The 20,254-nt window shown below is 39.1% G+C and overlaps 1 protein-coding gene across 1 annotated transcript in view; it reads right to left on the bottom strand.

Annotated features, from left to right (window-relative positions):
• Positions 1-382: 382 nt before the first annotated feature.
• Positions 383-20,254, bottom strand: part of LOC136867497 (SCY1-like protein 2) — a 139,953-nt gene continuing 120,081 nt past the window's right edge. Inside the window, exons 12-13 of the mRNA XM_067144706.2 lie at positions 18,133-18,357; positions 383-1,293 (exon numbers count right to left, since the gene is read on the bottom strand). Coding sequence (XP_067000807.2) covers positions 849-1,293; positions 18,133-18,357 — 670 coding nt within the window. The 3' untranslated portion in view covers positions 383-848. The remainder of the gene's footprint in view (positions 1,294-18,132; positions 18,358-20,254) is intronic.

The following is a 20,254-nucleotide window of genomic DNA, read 5'->3' on the forward strand; positions in this document are numbered from 1 at the left end:
AGGAACAACAAAAGGAACACAAATGTGTTGTTCATGTCATACTGTATATGACTTACGTGATCTTCAAGTAAAGAAAAGCAACATAAAAAGGGGTCACTTGACCCAGATCTGAGATCCCTCTCAATACAACATGAATGACCTAGATCATCGCAGCTCATGTGGGAACACATCAGATGCTAAATCCAAAGGTTGAAGGTTTGGCTCCTACAAATGTTTGGTTGCACATTTTTGTTCTGTAATTAACATATCTTTGATATGTATGATATGAACCCGACACGACCTACTAAGCTGGAAGTACCTTAACTGAGTACTAAAAGATTAGTTACTATTTTAAAACAACTCAATATATGAAGTAACTTACAAGTTATAAACGTGCGGCTGAATACGGGTCTATGTTACATTTTGATCATTTGGTTGAGTAAGGTCTATGGACACGATTTCCACAAGTTATGTTAGAGAATCAGCTTGTGCAGAAAAAGGGTCTGCCTACAGCCCGGCACGCTGAAGCTCTCCGACCTTTTCAAGCTCATAACTCAAACACGTCGGGTGTAGACTCTTATTTGGCTGCACGCTTCAACTGTGTTATTTGCTGGGACAACGTACTGTAGCAACAACCAAAATATATCTTATACATCAAGTAAAAGACCGGCACAGAACATTTGGACATAACTCACCCTAAATATTAGAATGATATGATTTTCGTTTACAGTCTATATTTCTCATTTTATTTCAGTATCTCTTTTCTTTGACCAGAGTAGCTGCAAACGTCTAACAGAGTTTACAACCAACTTAAGAGGACTTTACAAAATGGAATGCAATAAGAAAATCAGAGTACTATCTGTTTTTAACTAGCTGAGCAGATCATTGATTTCAGATGCAGATAATGGCTTTGCTGCTTTCTGTTGTTGCAACAATGGTGTCTGAGTAAGTGGCAACATGCTCATAGGCATCCTGGGTGATACAACAGGGAAAGGATTGATCTGTTGGACAGGTGGCCTGAACATAGGCTGAGGAGCAGGCCACTGGATACTCTGATTCGCTGGAGCGCTTTGGAATGCTCCAAATGCCTGTGACTGTGGCTGCACCACGGCTGTGAACGGCGACGCCGGAGGAACCTGCCACTCGCTTGCAGGCGCCGCTGGACGAGTGTACTTCATCTGGTTCAGGTTACTCTCCATGAGAGTAGCAGTAAGATCCTTAACTTGTGGAGGAGTCTTGCTCTGCGCCGGTGGGGTCGGGTTTAATGCAGGCTGACTCTGTAGTCTCTGCTGAGTTTCCTGTTCCTTGGCCAACCTGACAAAAACAAAAATGTGAGATGTACAAAGAAATTCGAAACAAAGCCATAAGCATCATCACAAGCGACAGGCAGTTTTCTTTAAAAATAGGATTTAATCCACCTTATTCAATACACAATGTTAACAAACTGTAAACATGTTTCAACCCCTTGGGCCATCATCAGTACATACAATTTTTTTAAACATTAAAACACAAAAAGACTCCTTGAGAAAGTCTCTTTAGAAAATATTTTCTCAGTGCGATCTTCTTTGAGAGTTCTTGCGTATCTCTTATTATGATGTGTAAACACTGCTAAAATGTTCTTGAGGAAATCAAACACAGAAGTAAGTAGTAGAAGTTTGTTGGACCTTACACAACTAATAGTCTTAATATATTTGTCAAATGTGAACCTCACTCCTCATTTCCCTAGTAGGCCTCTTCAGTGATGCCTAGGCCATCTATGACAGCCGATGGTGGAGCTGTTGAGGATTCGACCAACCTTAGGGCTGAAGACTGAACATATACAATCTTCTAAGAGTAAGAGTTACTGTTCTGTGAGATGGAACTACATCACACACGCCACTCCATCGGACTCTTAGGTGATTAACAACTACAAATCAACCTTGGTCCACATTTGACAAAAATATTAAGACTATTAGTCATATAAGGTCGAACAAATTTCTAGCACTTACTTCTGTGTTTAATTTCCTCAAGAACATAAGCCAAAGAACCTTTCAACGATGTTTATATATCATAATAAGAGATACGCAAGAACCCTCTTAAAAGCAGATCACATTGAGGAAATATAATTTTCTAAAGAGACTTTCCCACACCAAGTGTTTCTATATTTTAATGACCATCATATCTATAAACATAGAAGGTATGTCAACTTGTAAACAACAGCTCTTACAAGAACTTTGCCAAACAACAAACTGTGATGTAATATGTGTTCAAGAAACTCACAGGGATGTACACCAACCACGTCCTAGAATACCAGGTATGAAATTGGCAGCAGAGAGACCGCATGGACGATATGGTAGTGCAGTCTTCGTCAAGCCAGATCTCCAGATTCTCTCCACATCAATTACAGAAGAAAATGATATAGAATTGATCGCAGTGGAATTGAGCAATTCGGTTATAGTTTCCATCTATAAACCTCCTAATGTAACATTCTCATTCATGCCACCTAACAATCTCGATGATTGGAAGGTATCTTTCTTCATTGGTGACTTCAACAGCCACAGCAGTATTTGGGGTTACGAACAAGACAACGAGAGTGGTGAGAATGTTTTAGAATGGGCTGAGGAACACCATCTGTCTCTTATCCATGACAACAAGCTCCCTTCTTCTTTTAACAGTGGTAGATGGAAGCGGGGTTATAATCCAGACTTAATATTTGTGAGCGAAAAGATAGCACATCAGTGTGTTAAATCTGTATGTGCTCCTATTCCGAATACACAGCATCGCCCAATAATGTGTCAACTGGTAGCTGCCATTAGACCTCAAGAGGTCTACTTTAAAAGGAGATATAATTTTAAGAAAGCTAACTGGGAAAGATTCACCAATTTACTGGAAGAGAAGATCAAACCACTCAATCCAATTCCAGAAGCGTATGAACAGTTTAATAATATCATCAGGGAGTGTTCTAGAGCTACAATCCCTAGAGGATGTAGAACAAACTACATACAAGGTCTAACTCAAGAAACCTCTGCCCTCTTAACAGAGTATCATAAACTCTTCGAAGAAAACCCTTTCAGCAATGACACCATCACAATGGGACAACAAGTAATCTCTTCTATTTCTGAAGTAAAACGGGCACAGTGGTTAAGGTTGATGGAAGAGATTGACATGGGTAGAAGTAGTCAAAAAGCTTGGCGATTACTTAGACGACTCAGTAGTGATCCTAATAAAACTTCAACACATTCCAGTGTCACAGCAAACCAAATAGCACATCAACTTCTACGAAATGGACAACCATCAAATCCATGTCGGCTTCAGAATAAAGGAATTGAGAGGGATTATGAGCAGGAGACAGATACACTCACTAAACCTTTTACTTTATCTGAGCTGAACAGAGCAATAAATCAGTGTAAGAATGGTAAGGCTGCCGGCCTAGATGAAATATGTGTTGAGCAAATTAAGCAATTTGGACCTGTTGCTAAACAATGGTTACTGGAACTGTACAACAATTGTATAAACACCTGCAAATTACCACGTGTGTGGAGGAAATCCAGAGTAATCGCAATTCTCAAACCAGGAAAAGACCCAAATGATCCAAAAAATTACAGACCTATCTCACTGTTGTGTCATCTGTACAAGATCTTAGAACGGATGGTCCTGGAAAGACTTACTGTAATCATTGAACCACTTCTTATTCCAGAGCAAGCAGGATTCCGTAAAGGAAAAAGTTGTACTTCACAGGTCCTCCATCTGACACAGTATATCGAAGATGGATATGAAAATCATAAAATCACAGGGGTGGCTTTTATCGACTTATATGTTGCATATGATACAGTTAATCATCGTATACTGTTGCGCAAATTATACAACATGACAAAAGATTACAAGATGACTCAAGTAATTTGCAATCTTCTCCAAAATCGTAGGTTCTTCGTTGAATTTTAGGATCAGAAAAGTCGATGGAGGAAACAAAAGAATGGTCTGCCACAAGGCAGTGTTCTCGCCCCTATGCTCTTTAATATCTATACGAATGACCAACCTCTTCCAGTTGGCACCAGAAGTTTCATATATGCGGATGATCGAGCTATTGCTACTCAAGCAAACTGCTTTGAGGTTGTAGAAGAAAAGTTATCAGAGGCTCTTTCTGAACTATCCTACTACTACAGAGGAAATCAACTGAAGCCTAACCCATCTAAAACTCAGGTATGTGCCTTCCATTTAAAGAACAGACAGGCGTCAAGGAAATTGCAGGTAGTATGGGAAGATACTCAACTAGATCACTGCCCAACACCTAAATATCTAGGTGTAACATTGGATCGTGCTCTCACCTACAAACAACACTGCATGAACATCAAGCAGAAAGTGTCGGCTAGAAACAACATCCTTCGCAAGTTGTCTGGAACCAATTGGGGGTACACATCCAAAGACGTTGAGAACTACAGCCCTGGCTCTGTGTTACTCCGCTGCAGAGTACGCTTGCCCTGTTTGGTACAGATCAAGTCATGCTAAACAAGTTGACATTTCTCTAAATGAAACATGTCGACTCATTACTGGCTGCTTGAGACCAACTCCACGAGATAGAATCTACTGTTTGGCTGGAATCGCCCCACCAGATATAAGAAGAGAAGTTGCATCCATGAATGAGAGAACTAAAGCACTTGCCTCATGTGCACACCCATTAAATGGATCTGAACCTGCCCACCGAAGATTGAGGTCTAGGAGGAGTTTCCTGAATACAACCGAAGATTTAAACGAATCTGCCCAATCCACACGGTTGAGATTATGGAGAACTAGAAATCCTCAACTTGCTGATTGGATGCTACCAATTGAACATCTCCCCCCAGGACACGAGGAACATTGGTCTACGTGGAAATCGCTGAACAGGCTTCGCACTGGGGTTGGTAGATCAAGAACCAATATGGTAAAGTGGGGCTTTCCTGGCACATCCAGGCAATGCGAATGTGGTGAAGACCAAACCACAGCCCATTTCATGAACTGTAGTAAGTGTCCTTTAAGTTGCACAATAGAGGACTTGATGGCTGCAACACCTAATGCCCGTGATTTGGCAAAATTTTGGGCAGACACTATTTGATATGTATGTCATTAAGTACCATTATGCAATGTAAAATGTATGCTTCTGATACGAATAAATAAATAAATACGAATAAATAAATAAATAAATGTCCCAAAAGATTTGTATGTACTGATGTTGGCCCAAGAGGTCAAAACATGTCTGCATTTTAGATAATTATGTATTAATTTTAAAGTTTGTTAACACTTTGTATTGAGCAAGGTGGATTAAATCCTACTTTTAACTAGAACTACTCAAAATAAAAATAAAAACCTATACAGAAATCTACAATTTGTGCCAAGCCTCTACTAATCCTATTGTATTCCCATTAAAGTTGTGGGTTTCTGGTTGGGAGAATGAGTTATGCGTGGCTGCTGGTCTCGGCAGAGGCAATTTCTGCATTTATATGAATGATTCTTTTGTATATAATTAGCTCCCTCAAGATCAGTGGTAGTGTCTACCTCCGGATCCCAAGATAAAGGATTGAAACCTGGCAGAGAGAATTCAAAGTCATTAACTTTTAACTCTGCACACATTTTAAATTTGTGTGTAAACATGGCAGATTCTGGTGGAGTTGTTGGTGACATAGAAATAGCTAATATATTCATTAATAATGGCAGGAAAAGTAATTCAGAGTATGAGAGTAATACAGAAGATGAGTTTGCTATATCTTCCAGTGAGACAGTGATGCTACTAATTTAATTCATTATAATACGCCAAGAAATGTGAATAGATGATGATGATCAAAACCAACAACCTGTTTTCCAGTCAATGATCGGGTCAGGGATGGAATGAATGAAGCCCCCATCTTGCGGCAAGGATGGCAATTGTGCCGGCTGCCAAGGCCTGTCGCACTCCTCTGGGGCGATGATCAATGACGGACAGATGAAATGAAATGATAGTGGAGAGTGTTGCTGGAATGAAAGATGACAGGGAAAACAGGAGTACCCAGACAAAAATCTGTCCCGCCTCTGCTTTGTCCAGCACAAATCTCACGTGGAGTGACCGGGATTTGAACCATTGAACTCAGCGGTGAGAGGCCGACGCGCTGTCGCCTGAGCCACAGAGGCAGCCCCAAGAAATGTGAACTATACTACACAAAGTCACAATACTGACGTACAGCTGTCCAGGGATAATCAGATTAACAAATGTTTATAATTTATGAAATTAAGGCCCTCTGCATTCTGATATACCAGGTTTGTAAGCCTTACACTCAATTATATTGGAGCAAAGATGAATGTATTGAGACCCCAAAAAGTGTGAAGTGCCTCTACATATACCCAAATGTTTTGAGATTTACCACACAAAATCCTTGTTCTGACATCATTATTGGTTGAATACGTCACTGACAATGATATATGAAAATTCTGTCTGCTGTTCCATTTATGGCATTTATTTCACAGCAGTGCACAGTATTTCTGACAGCGTGGCTTACTCGAGCTGAGGGCAATTTCAATCTGATTTCTAAGCGAGCACACGGAACCATTAAATCTGAGGTGATTGGGTTAAGCTTTTGTTATCAAGAGCCACCGCAGAACAGGATAGAGGACTCTAGACTTAGATGGTATGGACACATTAAGAGAATGACACAGGAAAGGATACCCAGAAGGATGCATGAAATGGAGGTAACAAGAAAATGACCAAGAGGAAGACCAAGAGTCAGGTGGATAAAAGGAGGGGAAGAGTGCATGTGGAGAAGAGGACAGGACAGGGCAAGAGTGATGAGGGAGAAGTGGTGGGAAGACAAGAGGCTTATGTTCCAAGCAGACCTAGTGTACTACAGTGGCGGCGGGTGGTTTGAAAGTTCAGTGGTGCACAATTTTTACCATTGATATAATATGATTACAGGCTAATTTTCAAATCTAGGTACATCAAAAATACGTTTTATTATTAAAATAGAAATGTAAGGAATATTACCACAACCCAGTAACTTTTTTTCATTTTAGAACTCTTTTACCATATTGAAATGAAACACTTTGAGGTAGCCTAATTCCGGTATTGTATCTGGTTTCAAAATTAAACGCCGCGTGGGCCTACCCATTCGTTTCACCTCGGATTTTTCTTCGGCAGTCTGTTGCGGAAACAGCCCAGACATTAAAGTGCACCGAATTCATGATCTGGCAAAATACCACTAACTGATAAAAACGCACAATAATAAAAACACACCCCGACACGAATGTTTACACAGTGAAATCAATAAGCTACTTAGCTTGTACGCACATAACAAAGCTCACAACTATACTGAAAGAAATGGCGGTTTTTATTTTCAAATTTAAAGCTATTAATTATGTATCTAGCAGATGAACTTCCATCCAATGTCGCTAGGTGACATAACAGACTCTCACATTGAGCGCCAACAGTCCCTAGCGGCTTTGCTAGTAGCTGGTTTTGTAGGAGCACGGCCGACTTGATCCCTCGCTGCGCTGCAAGGAGCTAGCTGGAGCGACGCATCAAATCGGCCATGGTACGAGGAACCAGGCTGATAAACCTCCATTTAAGCAATGTATAAGAAGCAACGCCTATATTTTCCTCTCCCCGCGCACCCCTCGATCAGCCCTGCGCACCCCTCTGCAAGCCCAGGTTTCATCCTACCTCAGCTTGACTCTCAGCTGCAAACTTTTGGCTCCTGCAGTGAACATCTAAGAGTACCGGCTTGTAGTCTTCTGTAGTCAATATTTGCTCTTTCAAGCTCTTGAAAGGTTTGTCTTGCTGAATGAAAATACAGTAGTTGAGTAATCCAAATTATAAAACTTTACCTACAATAAACATAAAAAATTAATGGAGGTAGCGCAAACCTGCAACCGCCCCGCTGTACAATGATACAAATATTCCAGACTTACTTTGTACTACCCTCTTCCACTATTGTTTTTAACACACTGGCCGCCATCTGACTCTCCTGCTCCCCTGATGTCAGCTCTATTTTTCGTAATTTCCAGAACGAACTTTCATTCATATAAATACGTGCCACCTACCTAACTATAGTCAAATGTTCTGCCTTTAGTACTATGCAACCACCTGCCTAACCCGGCAGGTTGAACAAGTGGCCGTTCCCTGCTGGATGTGCGAGCATGTTACCTTGGAGAAAGCTCGTTCTCTGCTCCATCTACTGCAACTATTTTCCAGGTGAGAAATAGAGATCAAATAATGTGATATATCTTCTCTTATTATTCCATTCTTCGGTTGCCGACAGAGTTGAGGGAGTCATCGACTTACAGACCACTATTTTTCAATCTGTATCAATGTGCTATGGACTTTTGAATTACTGTAGGGCTAATATTGTCATTCAGTGGATCCGAACTATTCTAACCTTTAAAGTATTATTGAAATCCTCCTGTGTTTTGGATTCACTGCTTCGTGCATCTAACAACAAATGTTCCGCTCGTGTCTCTTGGTTTCCTAACTTCCTCCATTTACCTACCCTATCCTATACCTTGCTAAAAGTTTCGGTATCATTCAGAGTGTATACACCCCTATGATAATGTACTCTGTATAAGAATTTAACAACTTCAGCCTCTACTTCATCATTTGTTTAGGAATTTTCAGTGAATTTGATTGCTGATCATGCTAAATTACCTTATTTTCTTGCCTAAATTTATATTACACTTATTTATCATCCAAATAGCTAAAATAATACTTTCGGGGGAGGAGATCGAACAAGTGTCTAAATTCAAATATTTGAGAAACATAACGAGAAATGATCTCTATTGCTTGGATGAAGTGAAGACTAGAATTGCAATGGCCAAGGAAGCATTTATGAAACAAAGGACACTGTTGAGTGGGCCTCTAAATAAGGACCTTAAGAAGAGGTTAGTGAAGTGCTTTGTGTGGAGTGTAGCGCTTTATGGGGCTGAGACTTGGACGTTGAGAAAAGAGGAAGAAAGAAGACTAGAAGCATTTGAAATGTGGATCTGGCGGAAGATGGAGAAAATCAGCTGGCAGGAAAAAGTAAGGAATGAGGAAGTGCTAAAAAGAGTGGGTGAAGGAAGGAGAATGATATTGGAATGCATTCAAAGACGGAAGAAAAATTGGTTAGGCCACTGTTTGCGATGAAACTGTTTAATAACTGAAGCACTGGAAGGGAAGGTACAAAGAAAACTGAAGAGAGGAAGGAAGAGGTATCAGTTAGTGGACAATGTAAAGTGTTACCTCTACTCTACTACAGTGGTAACACCAAACAAGGCACAAACACAGTTAAAAGGGGAAGGTAAGAGTACAATACACAATATAAGAAAACACTACACACTCGGAAAAACAGTAGCTAGCATTACGCGGATCTCCAACAAAACAAGTACGTAACTATCAGTAGGGCCAACTAGTGAACGACAAAACGGGAAGATGGAAGGGCTGGGAACCTACCAAAGGCATGGACATGGCTTAGATAGCGGATTCCAAAATAAATCCCCGTGATCCTTAGATTTGAAAAATATTATTTGCAAAATAATCTTACAAATACATTCCAAGTTACGAGCTATAAGTTCAGTGATATCCATGGCTTACTTCGTAACAGTGTAAATTCAAATTTCAAAACAACTATACATCTAGTTACCAATGCAGTAGTACAATGCAATTTACAGGCTATCCAAAGTCTAGCGTACCTCAAGTGATACAGAACTACCAGAGGCAAACCCCAAGGGAAATAATATTAAACTACAATATACATATTTTAGTGAAAAAAGAAATGGGAATGCCTCGGAAACGAACAGGTAAATCCCGCTGAAAAACTAAGGCGTCATAAGTAACTAATTTGGTGAATCTAGGCGAGGTTAGGGCAGACTCCTGTATGAAAAGCAAATCGGAACATTACGGAAATTTTAGCAGGAACGGAATTCAAGAGTGCTTACCCGAGGAGAGTGCCATCCCGGAAGCCGGGGGACGTCAACCAGATAGGCTGCTCGCAGACAGATAAACCGAGACCGACAGAATTCAGGATACAGAATTAATTCGAACACTGCCTCGCTCACTATATATAGGAATTACTGGCCTTGGAGGCAGCCAATCAGTGTGCACGAGTTCCCTATCGCCACCTAGACTCACCAATCACAACCTTACTTTCGGTCACGAACTCTGACTAACATTCTAGAATACGCATGATCGCGAAAGTCGTATTTTTCCAAAATAGACAGGACACACTTTCTAAAAGACATACCAACAAAGTAACACACCCTGTACAAAAGTTATGTAACTTTCTGGATCTTTCCAGGAACTATAGACAGAATTCTACTATTTACAAATGCCTATGTTACAACATTATACAGTACAGGTTAGGTCAATAAAAATAAAACATCATATCATATTTTACGAACAAAGTCTTAAAAAAAAAATACATTCCACTCGCATTACATCGTTCACTTGTAACATAAAGGTAAATAGAAGCTACTGGAAGACAAACAGAATGGCTGAAGACAGAACAGCGTGGAGAATTCATGTGAAGACCTGCCGATAGGCAGACCACCAGTGATGATGATGATTGTCCAAATATATTCCCTTGGCACATTAGTGCTTGTAAAATTACTGTATATACATGTACTTATATATATGACCTAGGTCACTGCTTTACTCAAGTTGTCTTCACCACCCCTCACCCCACTTTTTTTTCCCAGTAATTTAACCCACATGAAGACTGAAGATCTGTCAAGATGGCTTTTCAATGAGTGTGAAGGCCAGAGATGAGGCTAGGAAGCAGAAACAAGCTCGTCAGGGGCTGAGAACTGAGACTGATGTGGAGAGAGCCGGTCTCATAGCGATTGACCTGTCTAAGGCATTTGATAGGTTAGATCATGGGAGACTACTGGCAAAAACTGAACAATAGTGATAATATTTTTAATTTTTAAAATAAATTAGACAGTAACATAAAATTCACTAAAGAAGATGAAAAGAACAATTCGCTAAGTTTTCTAGATATAAATGTAAAGAGAGCAGGAAATAAATTTGATTTCCAGATTTATAGAATACAGACGTTTACTCCAATAACGATTAAAAACGAGTCACTCCACCCCAATTCTCACAAACAGGCAGCATTTTTGAGTTTGGTTTATAGAGCCCTAAAAATTCCACTAACAAGTAAGAGTTTAAAGAAAGAACTTAATTTCATAAAAGATCTGGCACTCAATAACGGTTATAAAATAGAAATGGTTAACAAAATCATTAATAAGGTGAAAATAAAATTGGCCACTAATCTTATACCAGATAAAAATAAGAAATCCAAATTTGCAACTTTTACATTTACTAACCCAGCTATATACCAAATCACTAATAACATCAAAAAACGAGATATTAACATTGCCTTCAAAACCCAAAACATGAACCGAAATATTTTCTACATCCACAATAAAGTTAATATAAATAGTAATCAATATCAAGGATCTGGAATATATAGGCTCGCGTGCACAGAATGCAATTTTTCGTACGTTGGCCAAACTGGCCGAAGCTTTATGATAAGATATCTCGAACATGTAAATGCAGCCAAACACAAGAAACATTCTGCAATGGGTGCACACATGCTAGAAACTGGACACAGTTTTACAACTATTGAAAGGGATTTAAAATTTTTTAAGAAGAGTGGAAAAAGGAAAAGAAATGACGGAATTGGAAAACATATACATTCATTTAAATCAACAATTCAACAATACAACAAAAATAAAAACCTAAATGACGAAATTGAAACAAAGAACCCCATCTTAATACAATTACCGGAACTAATACAAATGCTTAAGTCAAATATAAATAAATTCTATAAACATTTTAATCCGACAAAAGTAAATGATTGTAAATAAAGGGTACAGATCTCTGCACATGGTTATGAGAGTATTTAGGGGTTGTAGTAAGGATGTAAAGAAGAGAGCATATTTGTCTCTGGTGAGACCCCAACTGGAGTATGGTTCCAGTGTATGGGACCCTTACCAGGATTACTTGATTCAGAAACTGGAAAAATCCTAAGAAAAGCAGCTAGATTTGTTCTGGGCGATTTCCGACAAAAGAGTAGCGTTACAAATATGTTGCAAAGTTTGGGCTGGGAAGACTTGGGAGAAAGGAGACGAGCTGCTCGACTAAATGGTATGTCTCACTTAGTTTACAAATTCAATGCAATACTGATTGTATCTACTAGAGCTGTCAGTGGAGAGATGGGTGGGAGAACATCAGTAGACTAATAAGTTTGATGGTGTTTTTAAAGGTAGGAAAGATCACAATATGAAGATAAAGTTGGAATTCACAAGGGCAAATTGGGGCAAATATTCGTTTATAGGAAGGGGAGTTAGGGATTGGAATAACTTACCAAGGGAGATGTTCAATAAATTTCCAATTTCTTTGCAATCTTTTAAGAAAAGGCTAGGAAAACAACAGATAGGGAACCTGCCACCTGGGCGACTGCCGTAAATGCAGATCAGTAGTGATTGATATGGCAGTGCTCCTATTTCTGTTGCTCCCTATTCCCACACTGATCTGCCATTGTCTTCATCCGCCTCGTTTCGTTTTGCCCTCTTTGGGGTACGGTGATTAAATCATTTCTCTGTGTGTTGCTCTTTTCTTAGTGCCCAGTATTTCTGATCTTAGTTTCTTCCCGTCTTTAATGTAGATTTGTCTTTGAACCTTATATTTTCATCTTACTACTTTAGCTGTTCGATTGAATAGTAAATTTTCTGTGATTTTTAATTCTACTAGATTTTTTCAGTTCAGTTTTGTTTTGCAGTTATAGAATAAGTCAAAGATTTGTTTGGTTAATCTATTAGAGTTCATTCTGAGAAGTTGACCGTAAAAATTTATCTTCAGAGTTTTTCAATTTTCTTGTAAAGTATTTCATTCTCGATGTGTATTATCTTGTTTTCCTGAAATGTTTGTCCTATGATCTTAATTAAAATTTTCCTTTCTTTTAGCTCGAGTTCCAGTTCAAGTTTATTTTTCCTGGATTCCATTGCTTTGCATTCCACAGCATTCCAACTAATCCATTCTCCGAGATATTTTGAATTCTTTTACTATTCTATTTCTTTTACTATATCTTGGACTTTGAAGTGGGTGTTTTGTTTCAGATCAAAAATTAGATGGATGGCTTTTCCGGCGTTTGCTCTATTAACCAGCGTTTCGTCTTAGGTCTGACACTAGACTCTTCAGAGTGGGATGTGTCAGACCCTACCCACTGACGTCTAGTGTCAGACCTAAGACGAAACGCTGGTTAATAGAGCAAACGCCGGAAAAGCCATCCATCTAATTTTTGATCTGATTTTTGATATGCTCTATTGGTGGAAAAGAATCTAATTCCCTCCATGGGAACTTAGAATTTCCATTTGGTGTTTTGTTTGTCACGATTTTTTTTTTTTTTCGGAGGAGTTTGCCTGCTTGTTTCTTCAGTTCAGAGATTTGCTCCCTTGCTTCAGCAAACAAGACCATATCATATGCAAAAAGCAATGCAATTGATTTTAACGTCCTTCTTTTTACAACCGAGTTTAACTCCACTCTTTATATTTTTGCTCCATTCACTAAATACTTTCTCAAGCACACAGTTGAACAACAATGGTAAGAGCCCATCCCCTGGAGTACTCCCGTTCTTATTTCATCCTATTATATGTGTTTCTTTTGTTGCCCTCTGCCTTATCCCACAATTAGTCTGGATTAACAATGTTCCAATACAGTGGAACCTCGATTATCTGTTTCCGGAACCTATGTTTTTCTGGATCATCCGTTCAAATTACGTGGTCCCGCGAGCATCGTAATTAAATCATGTTGTAAAAATCCCACATTATCCGTTCCTTGAAGAAACGATTTCCCACATCAACCGTCCAGAAATTTCACTGCCATAAATGCTAAATCCTCGATCAAGCGTTCTTCAATAAACTGTATCGCACGAAAGGACAACTATGGCATATTTATGGATCTTGGCGTTAACGCCCCGTCATTGCAATAATTAGAGCAAGTACTGTACTGGAAAAGCGATTGGCAGCGAACTTGCATAAGGGAGCATCTTAGCCTCTAATTCAGGTGGTATTGTTTAGAGAATCTCGGAAATTATAAAACGGAGAGTGGCCACAATAACTGTAAGGAGATACAGAGCATTTTAATAGCTCTACTTGAAATTGAAATAATAAATAAGGTAGTTCAACCTATTCAATACAAATAAATACGAAATGTAGTGTTACATTCCTATTTAATTATAAGTGGAAGCGGTACCGATTTCGACCCCAATCCGGGTCATCATCAGCCAAAACCATTGAACAATTCCATCCTCCCATTGTCAATTTATCTAAAACAACTCTGAGTGATGATGAAAACTTAATTCTTCCTAAGGGCCTCAAACACAATTGGCCCAACCTCAACACTTTCAATATAGCCACCAATTTAATAACTGAATCTGAAATAGCCATTAACAAAATGCCAACAGAAGAACAAGATGAAATCAGATATGAAGTAAAAAGAAAACTTGAAAAAATCTTCATTAATAATCTTCTTTTAAGTGACTTGCCTTCTACTTCTTCTGAATTTTTCACAGTGCCTATCCCCGTTTGTTTTATTTTTGCCTCTTCAACTGTTTTTTGTGGGGACTTGATCTTTAATTTCTTTCTTACCTATGCATTGTTTTTTGCGTTTTATTCGGCTGTTGATGACGCGGATTGGGGTCGAAACCGGTACTGCTTCCACTTATAATTAAATAGGAATGTAACACTACATTTCGTGTTTATTTGTATTGAATAGGTTGAACTACCTTATTTATTACTAGCTGATGCACCCGTGCTTTGCTACGGGATTCTCAGAAAGTCTGACTTTTAGTTTTCTTAACCTGAAATCAACATAGGTCATTACAAAAACGTAGGTATGAATGCAGCGATTAAAAGCAATGCTATCATATAAAATACTCGATCAAATGGAAAGCCGCACGTTTTATCACTTTTAACGAACAATGCTGCGGTTAGATTGCGGTGTCAATCTAATAGTCCGAAGTTCCAGAGCTGGGATGACCAGGCCGCAGATTGCCATGAACACTCATCTGCCATTATTCCGCTAAATATGCACACTGTTCATTCCAATCAGTGCCTCAGAGTAGGGATTGAATAGCCCGAATGCTATGCTGATCCAGTGTGTTACGTACCAGTAGTATCAGAAAATTTATAAACCAGGGGAATGGCATGCTAAAGAAGAAAGTTATCTAACTCCCCAGCTACTTCCCATCAATATTCAGGCAGGCTGTTACACTCTCTACGACTGGGCGAGTTGACCGTGTGGTTAGTGGTGCGCAGCTGTGAGCTTGCATCCGAGAGAGAGTGGATTCGAACCTCATTGTCGGCAGCGCTGATGATAGTATTCCGTGATTTCCCACTTTCACACCAGTCAAATGCTGGGCCTGTACCTTAATGCCTAAGGCACTCCTAGCCCTTTCCTATCCCATCGTCGCCATAAAACCTATCTATGTCGGTGCGACGTAAATCAAATAAAAAATACTCTGTACGCAGCAGTAATCCTATCTACCGGAGATGAAGGGCAACAGATGACACAAAGCACATCACGACAAACAATGGTCAATGTAATGTTATTGTTGATCAATGTTATGAGCTTTCTGTATTGTAGGCCTTCACATTTAGTTTTCTTTCGACTCTGCGATTTGTAAAATATTTTATACCATAAACTGTAGTTTCTTATTCTCCGACTTTACATACCGATTTTCATTAAATACTGTTTACCCATTTCTGGTTACTCGGCGCTGATATGGACTTAGTAACAAAAATTGAAAATCATGAATATCTTTGTGATCATAGCCAGTACGGTAACAACGTATAAGACATGAATAATAGGAAATTTAATACTATATAACCCTAGTTATGTAGCATTCATCGATTACACCTCTAATAAGAAATATTTGAGAATTACATTTTAGGCCTTCCCCTAAACTACCATTTCACTCAGCGTGAATAAAATAATTTACAGCCTAGACTATAGCGACTTATTTCCTGACTTTGCATACCGATTTTCATCAAGACAGGACTACTAATAACGACAATATTTGAGAATTATATTTTAGGCCTTCCCCTAAACTACCATTTTTCTCAGCGTGAATACAATTATTGATAGCCTAGATTGTAGCAACTTATTCCCCAACTTTGCATACCCATTTTCTTTAAAATACGACCACTAATAACATAAATAGTTGAGAATTCAATTTTAGGCCTTCCCCTAAACTACCATTTCACTCAGCGTGAGTAAAATGATTTATAGCCTAGATTGTAGAGGCTCATCCCCCGACTTCACATACCAATTTTCATTAGACCACTAATAACATAAATAGTTGAGAATTCAATTTTATGCCTTCCCCTAAACTACCATTTCATTCAGCGTGAGTAAAATGATTTATAGCCTAGATTGTAGAGGCTCATCCCCTGACTTCACATACCGATTTTCATTAAACTCTCTTCAACCGTTTTCTCGTGATGCGTGTACATACATACATACATACATACATACAGACAGACAGACAGACAGACAGACAGACAGACAGACAGACAGACAGACAGACAGACAGACAGACAGACAGACAGACAGACAGAAATTACGGAAAAGTAAAAATTGCATTTTCTTGTTACTATGGACATGACCGATACAGAAATACCATTATTTTCAAATTCTGAGCAATGTACAGACAAAACTCTTACTTTATATATTTAGATTTCAATTTCATTCTACTTGAAGACGGAACGAGTTTCGTCAAATGTTCGCACTTATAAAACGTCCACATTATGTCCAGGGTTAGATGGTCATATTTTTACTTTTTTCTATTGTATTGTTGAAAAAGTTTTCGGCACTTTCCTCAGGGCACTGTATAGTAACTGGGGTCCTTGGACACTCCACGCACTAAAAGCCATATGCCATTTCATTTCATAGTAACTGGGCTTTCAGGCAGGATTGTCTGTTACTGTTTTGGTCCTAATATAAGACAGAGAATTTTACGGTCCCGTGTTCAAAGTAAAAAACCGCAGTCGTTTTATTTGTGCACGTACATATACAAAATAAATGGCTTGTATCATTTCCAACTCGTACTGCCATGTGCAGCAAGCGCGCTTTCCAGCTGAGCCCAAGGTCACGAATAATCGTAATTTTTGAAGTTTTGATGACATATATTTCTTCTCTTTCCAATTTGATTGGATTAGTGACATGCAGAATTGAATGTAATGCATTCGAGAACTTTTGAAAATCGATACTTGCCTTCGAAAACGTTCTCGAGTTCAACATAACCTTTAAAAGTCGATGTAGGCCTAATTTACGTGGTACAAGATTTCCCGAAACTGACTACGAACCAGAGACCAAATTATAATGGAAGATTAAGAAAAGAAGTGATTTCGCCATCATCCTGGGCACTTTGTATCTAATGTGCTTTATTTTATTAGATAAGAGAATTAAAAACTACTTGTGATCGATTGTCCTTTGGCTTGACGTTATTATATTTTTTGAAGAGTTAGGCTAATCAAAGTTGCTGAACTGAAAGAAGCTTTCACGGGAAACTGACACAAAGTTTCCCCTGTAAGACTGAATACAAAGTATGGAGATTTTGAACTCGCGTACCGGTAATTAATGTTTCATGCTGGTTTTGCAGTCTAAGTTGCCTCCCTCTCATCCGGAGGGCCCGGGCTCGATTCCCGGCCAGGTCAGGCATTTTTACCTGGATATATGGTTCCAGGTCCACTCAGCCTGTGTGATTACCTTTAATTGAGGAGCTGTCTAATGGTGAGATGGCGAGAGAGCCACCAGGAATAATGGCCAAGAGGATTCGTCACACTGACCATGCGTCACCTCGTAATCTGCAGGCCTTCGAGCTGAGCAGCGGTCACTTGGCAGACAAAGGCCCATTGAGGCTGTAGTTTGGTTTGGTTTAGGAGTGTTGTAAGATCATAATTATACATATTTCATTTTTGTGATGTTTAGCCAAATTACTGACGGCTTTCATTCTTTCCTGGATTTTCCATTTTCCCGTGTTGTACGTTTCATTTTAATGGTCCCTCCAGAAAGGGAGAATTGAGGTTCCACGGTATATTTACAATTTTTTCCCCATCAATTCCATGAAAGACGTACAGAAAAAGACTTTTACTGTATGTGTATAAGCATGGTTTGTGTTCTTAAACCATCTTTCTTACCTCTGTTTGTCCAGCAAGCTGAGGGAAGTGGTACTGCCATTAACTTGAGGTGTATTCTTTTGCACATTTAAGTTCTCGACGTCACTCGTACCATTTCGAAGATTGGAGCCGGTGAATGATTCAAGTCCAAGCCCAGCAAACATATCATCCATTTCAGAAGATGGCGCAGGAGCAGGAACCAATGGCATACCTTTAGTTCCACTAGACAAAGAAGCAGTTGTACTCCTGGAAGGAAAAAAAAAAAAAAAAAAAAAAAAGCTATAGAACAGGAATTCCACTTCCAGATTAGTCAAACACATTCAAAATGTCATTTATAAACATCTCATCAATTTGAGCAGTACTTGACAGATGTTCCAGTAAAACTGTGACAAGAACGAAAGCTTTGGTCATGTAGTTTGGTTCTGTCTTAAGGGAAAACTTAATGATATCGTAAATTCCAAACAATTACTGTATGATGTCTCAACTGAGAAGTTCACTGTCTCTTGACCAATGGATCTGCAGATGTCGCTATCAACCAACAAGCTTGGATACCACTGATACTTGTTCCAATGATCTGTACTGAAAGTGACTAATAATTAGAAGAATATATCATAAGTTAAGAACTTCATGTTTTATCTGTATTGACAAGTATTCAGGAGAATAGGTAAGAGGTTATCCACCCTTCAATACACTACATAATTTAAATATAATTTAAGAAGATAAAGTGTTAACATTGTGTAAACTGGTACAATCAACAAATGGGACACACACACACAAGGATGAAATGTGAACTGAGACGCACAGTCAAACAAAACCATTTACAAGTGGTCAGTTTATCAAAACTTTTATTTGAATTCCACGTCTGATGTTTTAAGTGTCTTTTATTTTGTAGTTATATATTTTAATGTGGTTTTATGTCTTGTGATAATTCATACTATAAGGGATTTTAATGATTGTACATACATTCTATAACTTGCCAATGTTTAGAATTGAAAAGCTGAGGATAACCACTGGTTGGGTTGAAACCAGTTCCTTAAATCATGAAATGGTTTAAATATCTCTGTCAATCTGGCTGGACTTCTCTCCCAAAAGCTTTCTAAAATTTCCTCCCTTACGGAATTGCAGTATGCAGATAACGCTGCCTCACCTGCTCTCACACTCCGTCAGTTGTTTAAGAGTGCTTGGGATCGTTTTGGTCTCACAGCCTGCACGTGGATCGAACCTCCCACCTTTCAATATCTTCATTGCGGATATTCCACTAGAGCAGATCAACAATAGCTAACTGCTCACAAGAGAATCGGTGCTGCCCACTCAGCATTTGGACGTTTATTCCGTCGTGTCTTCATGCATAACTACCTCACAATACATACCAAGATCATGATTTACCCTGCTGTTGTCATATCAATACTAATTTACGGTTTTGAAACGTGGATCCTCTGCTGTTAGCATATGAAAAAGCTAGAGTGCTTCCATCTGGAAAAACTTGGATCCATCAAATGGGAGGACCCGGTCACCAACCTTGCAGTTCTTGAGAAAGCACACGCTATAAGTATTGAAGCTACCACCACAGGCCACCGTCTCAGATGAATAGGGCACGTCCATCGCATGAGTGAAAGCAAGCTTCTTCGTCAACTTCTGTATGCCGAACTCTGTTCCAGCACAAGACCTCATGGAGCACCTTTGAAGCGTTTCAAGGATTAGCTTAAACAAACTATGAAAAGAGCTGGAATTAACACTCAACCCTGGGAAATGCTTGCTGAGGATCATACAATTCAGCTCCACACTGTTTCTACACCAGTTTCAGCGACGTGAAGAGGATAAACGACAAGCACGAAAACTCCGTCAAGCTCAGTTCCATCCTCCCCCAACTATTTCATGTGATCTGTGTGGATGGATGTTTCATGCCAAGGTTGGTCTAGTAAGTCATATGAAACATATTCACAAAACTTTGCGAGTGTGAAAATGTAAACTGCTGAGGAATATGAAGACATGCCCGGAAAAACGGGTTGAAATGAAATCCTACAACCTGTCTTCCAGTCATTGACCGGGTCAGGAATGGAATGAATGAAGCAGATATAGGCTATTAGTACGATGGGGTCGCCACTCCCAAAGCGATTTATGAATGAATGATAGATGCTATGAA

Source organism: Anabrus simplex, chromosome 3 (assembly GCF_040414725.1).
Source record: "Anabrus simplex isolate iqAnaSimp1 chromosome 3, ASM4041472v1, whole genome shotgun sequence".
NCBI lineage: Eukaryota > Metazoa > Arthropoda > Insecta > Orthoptera > Tettigoniidae > Anabrus > Anabrus simplex.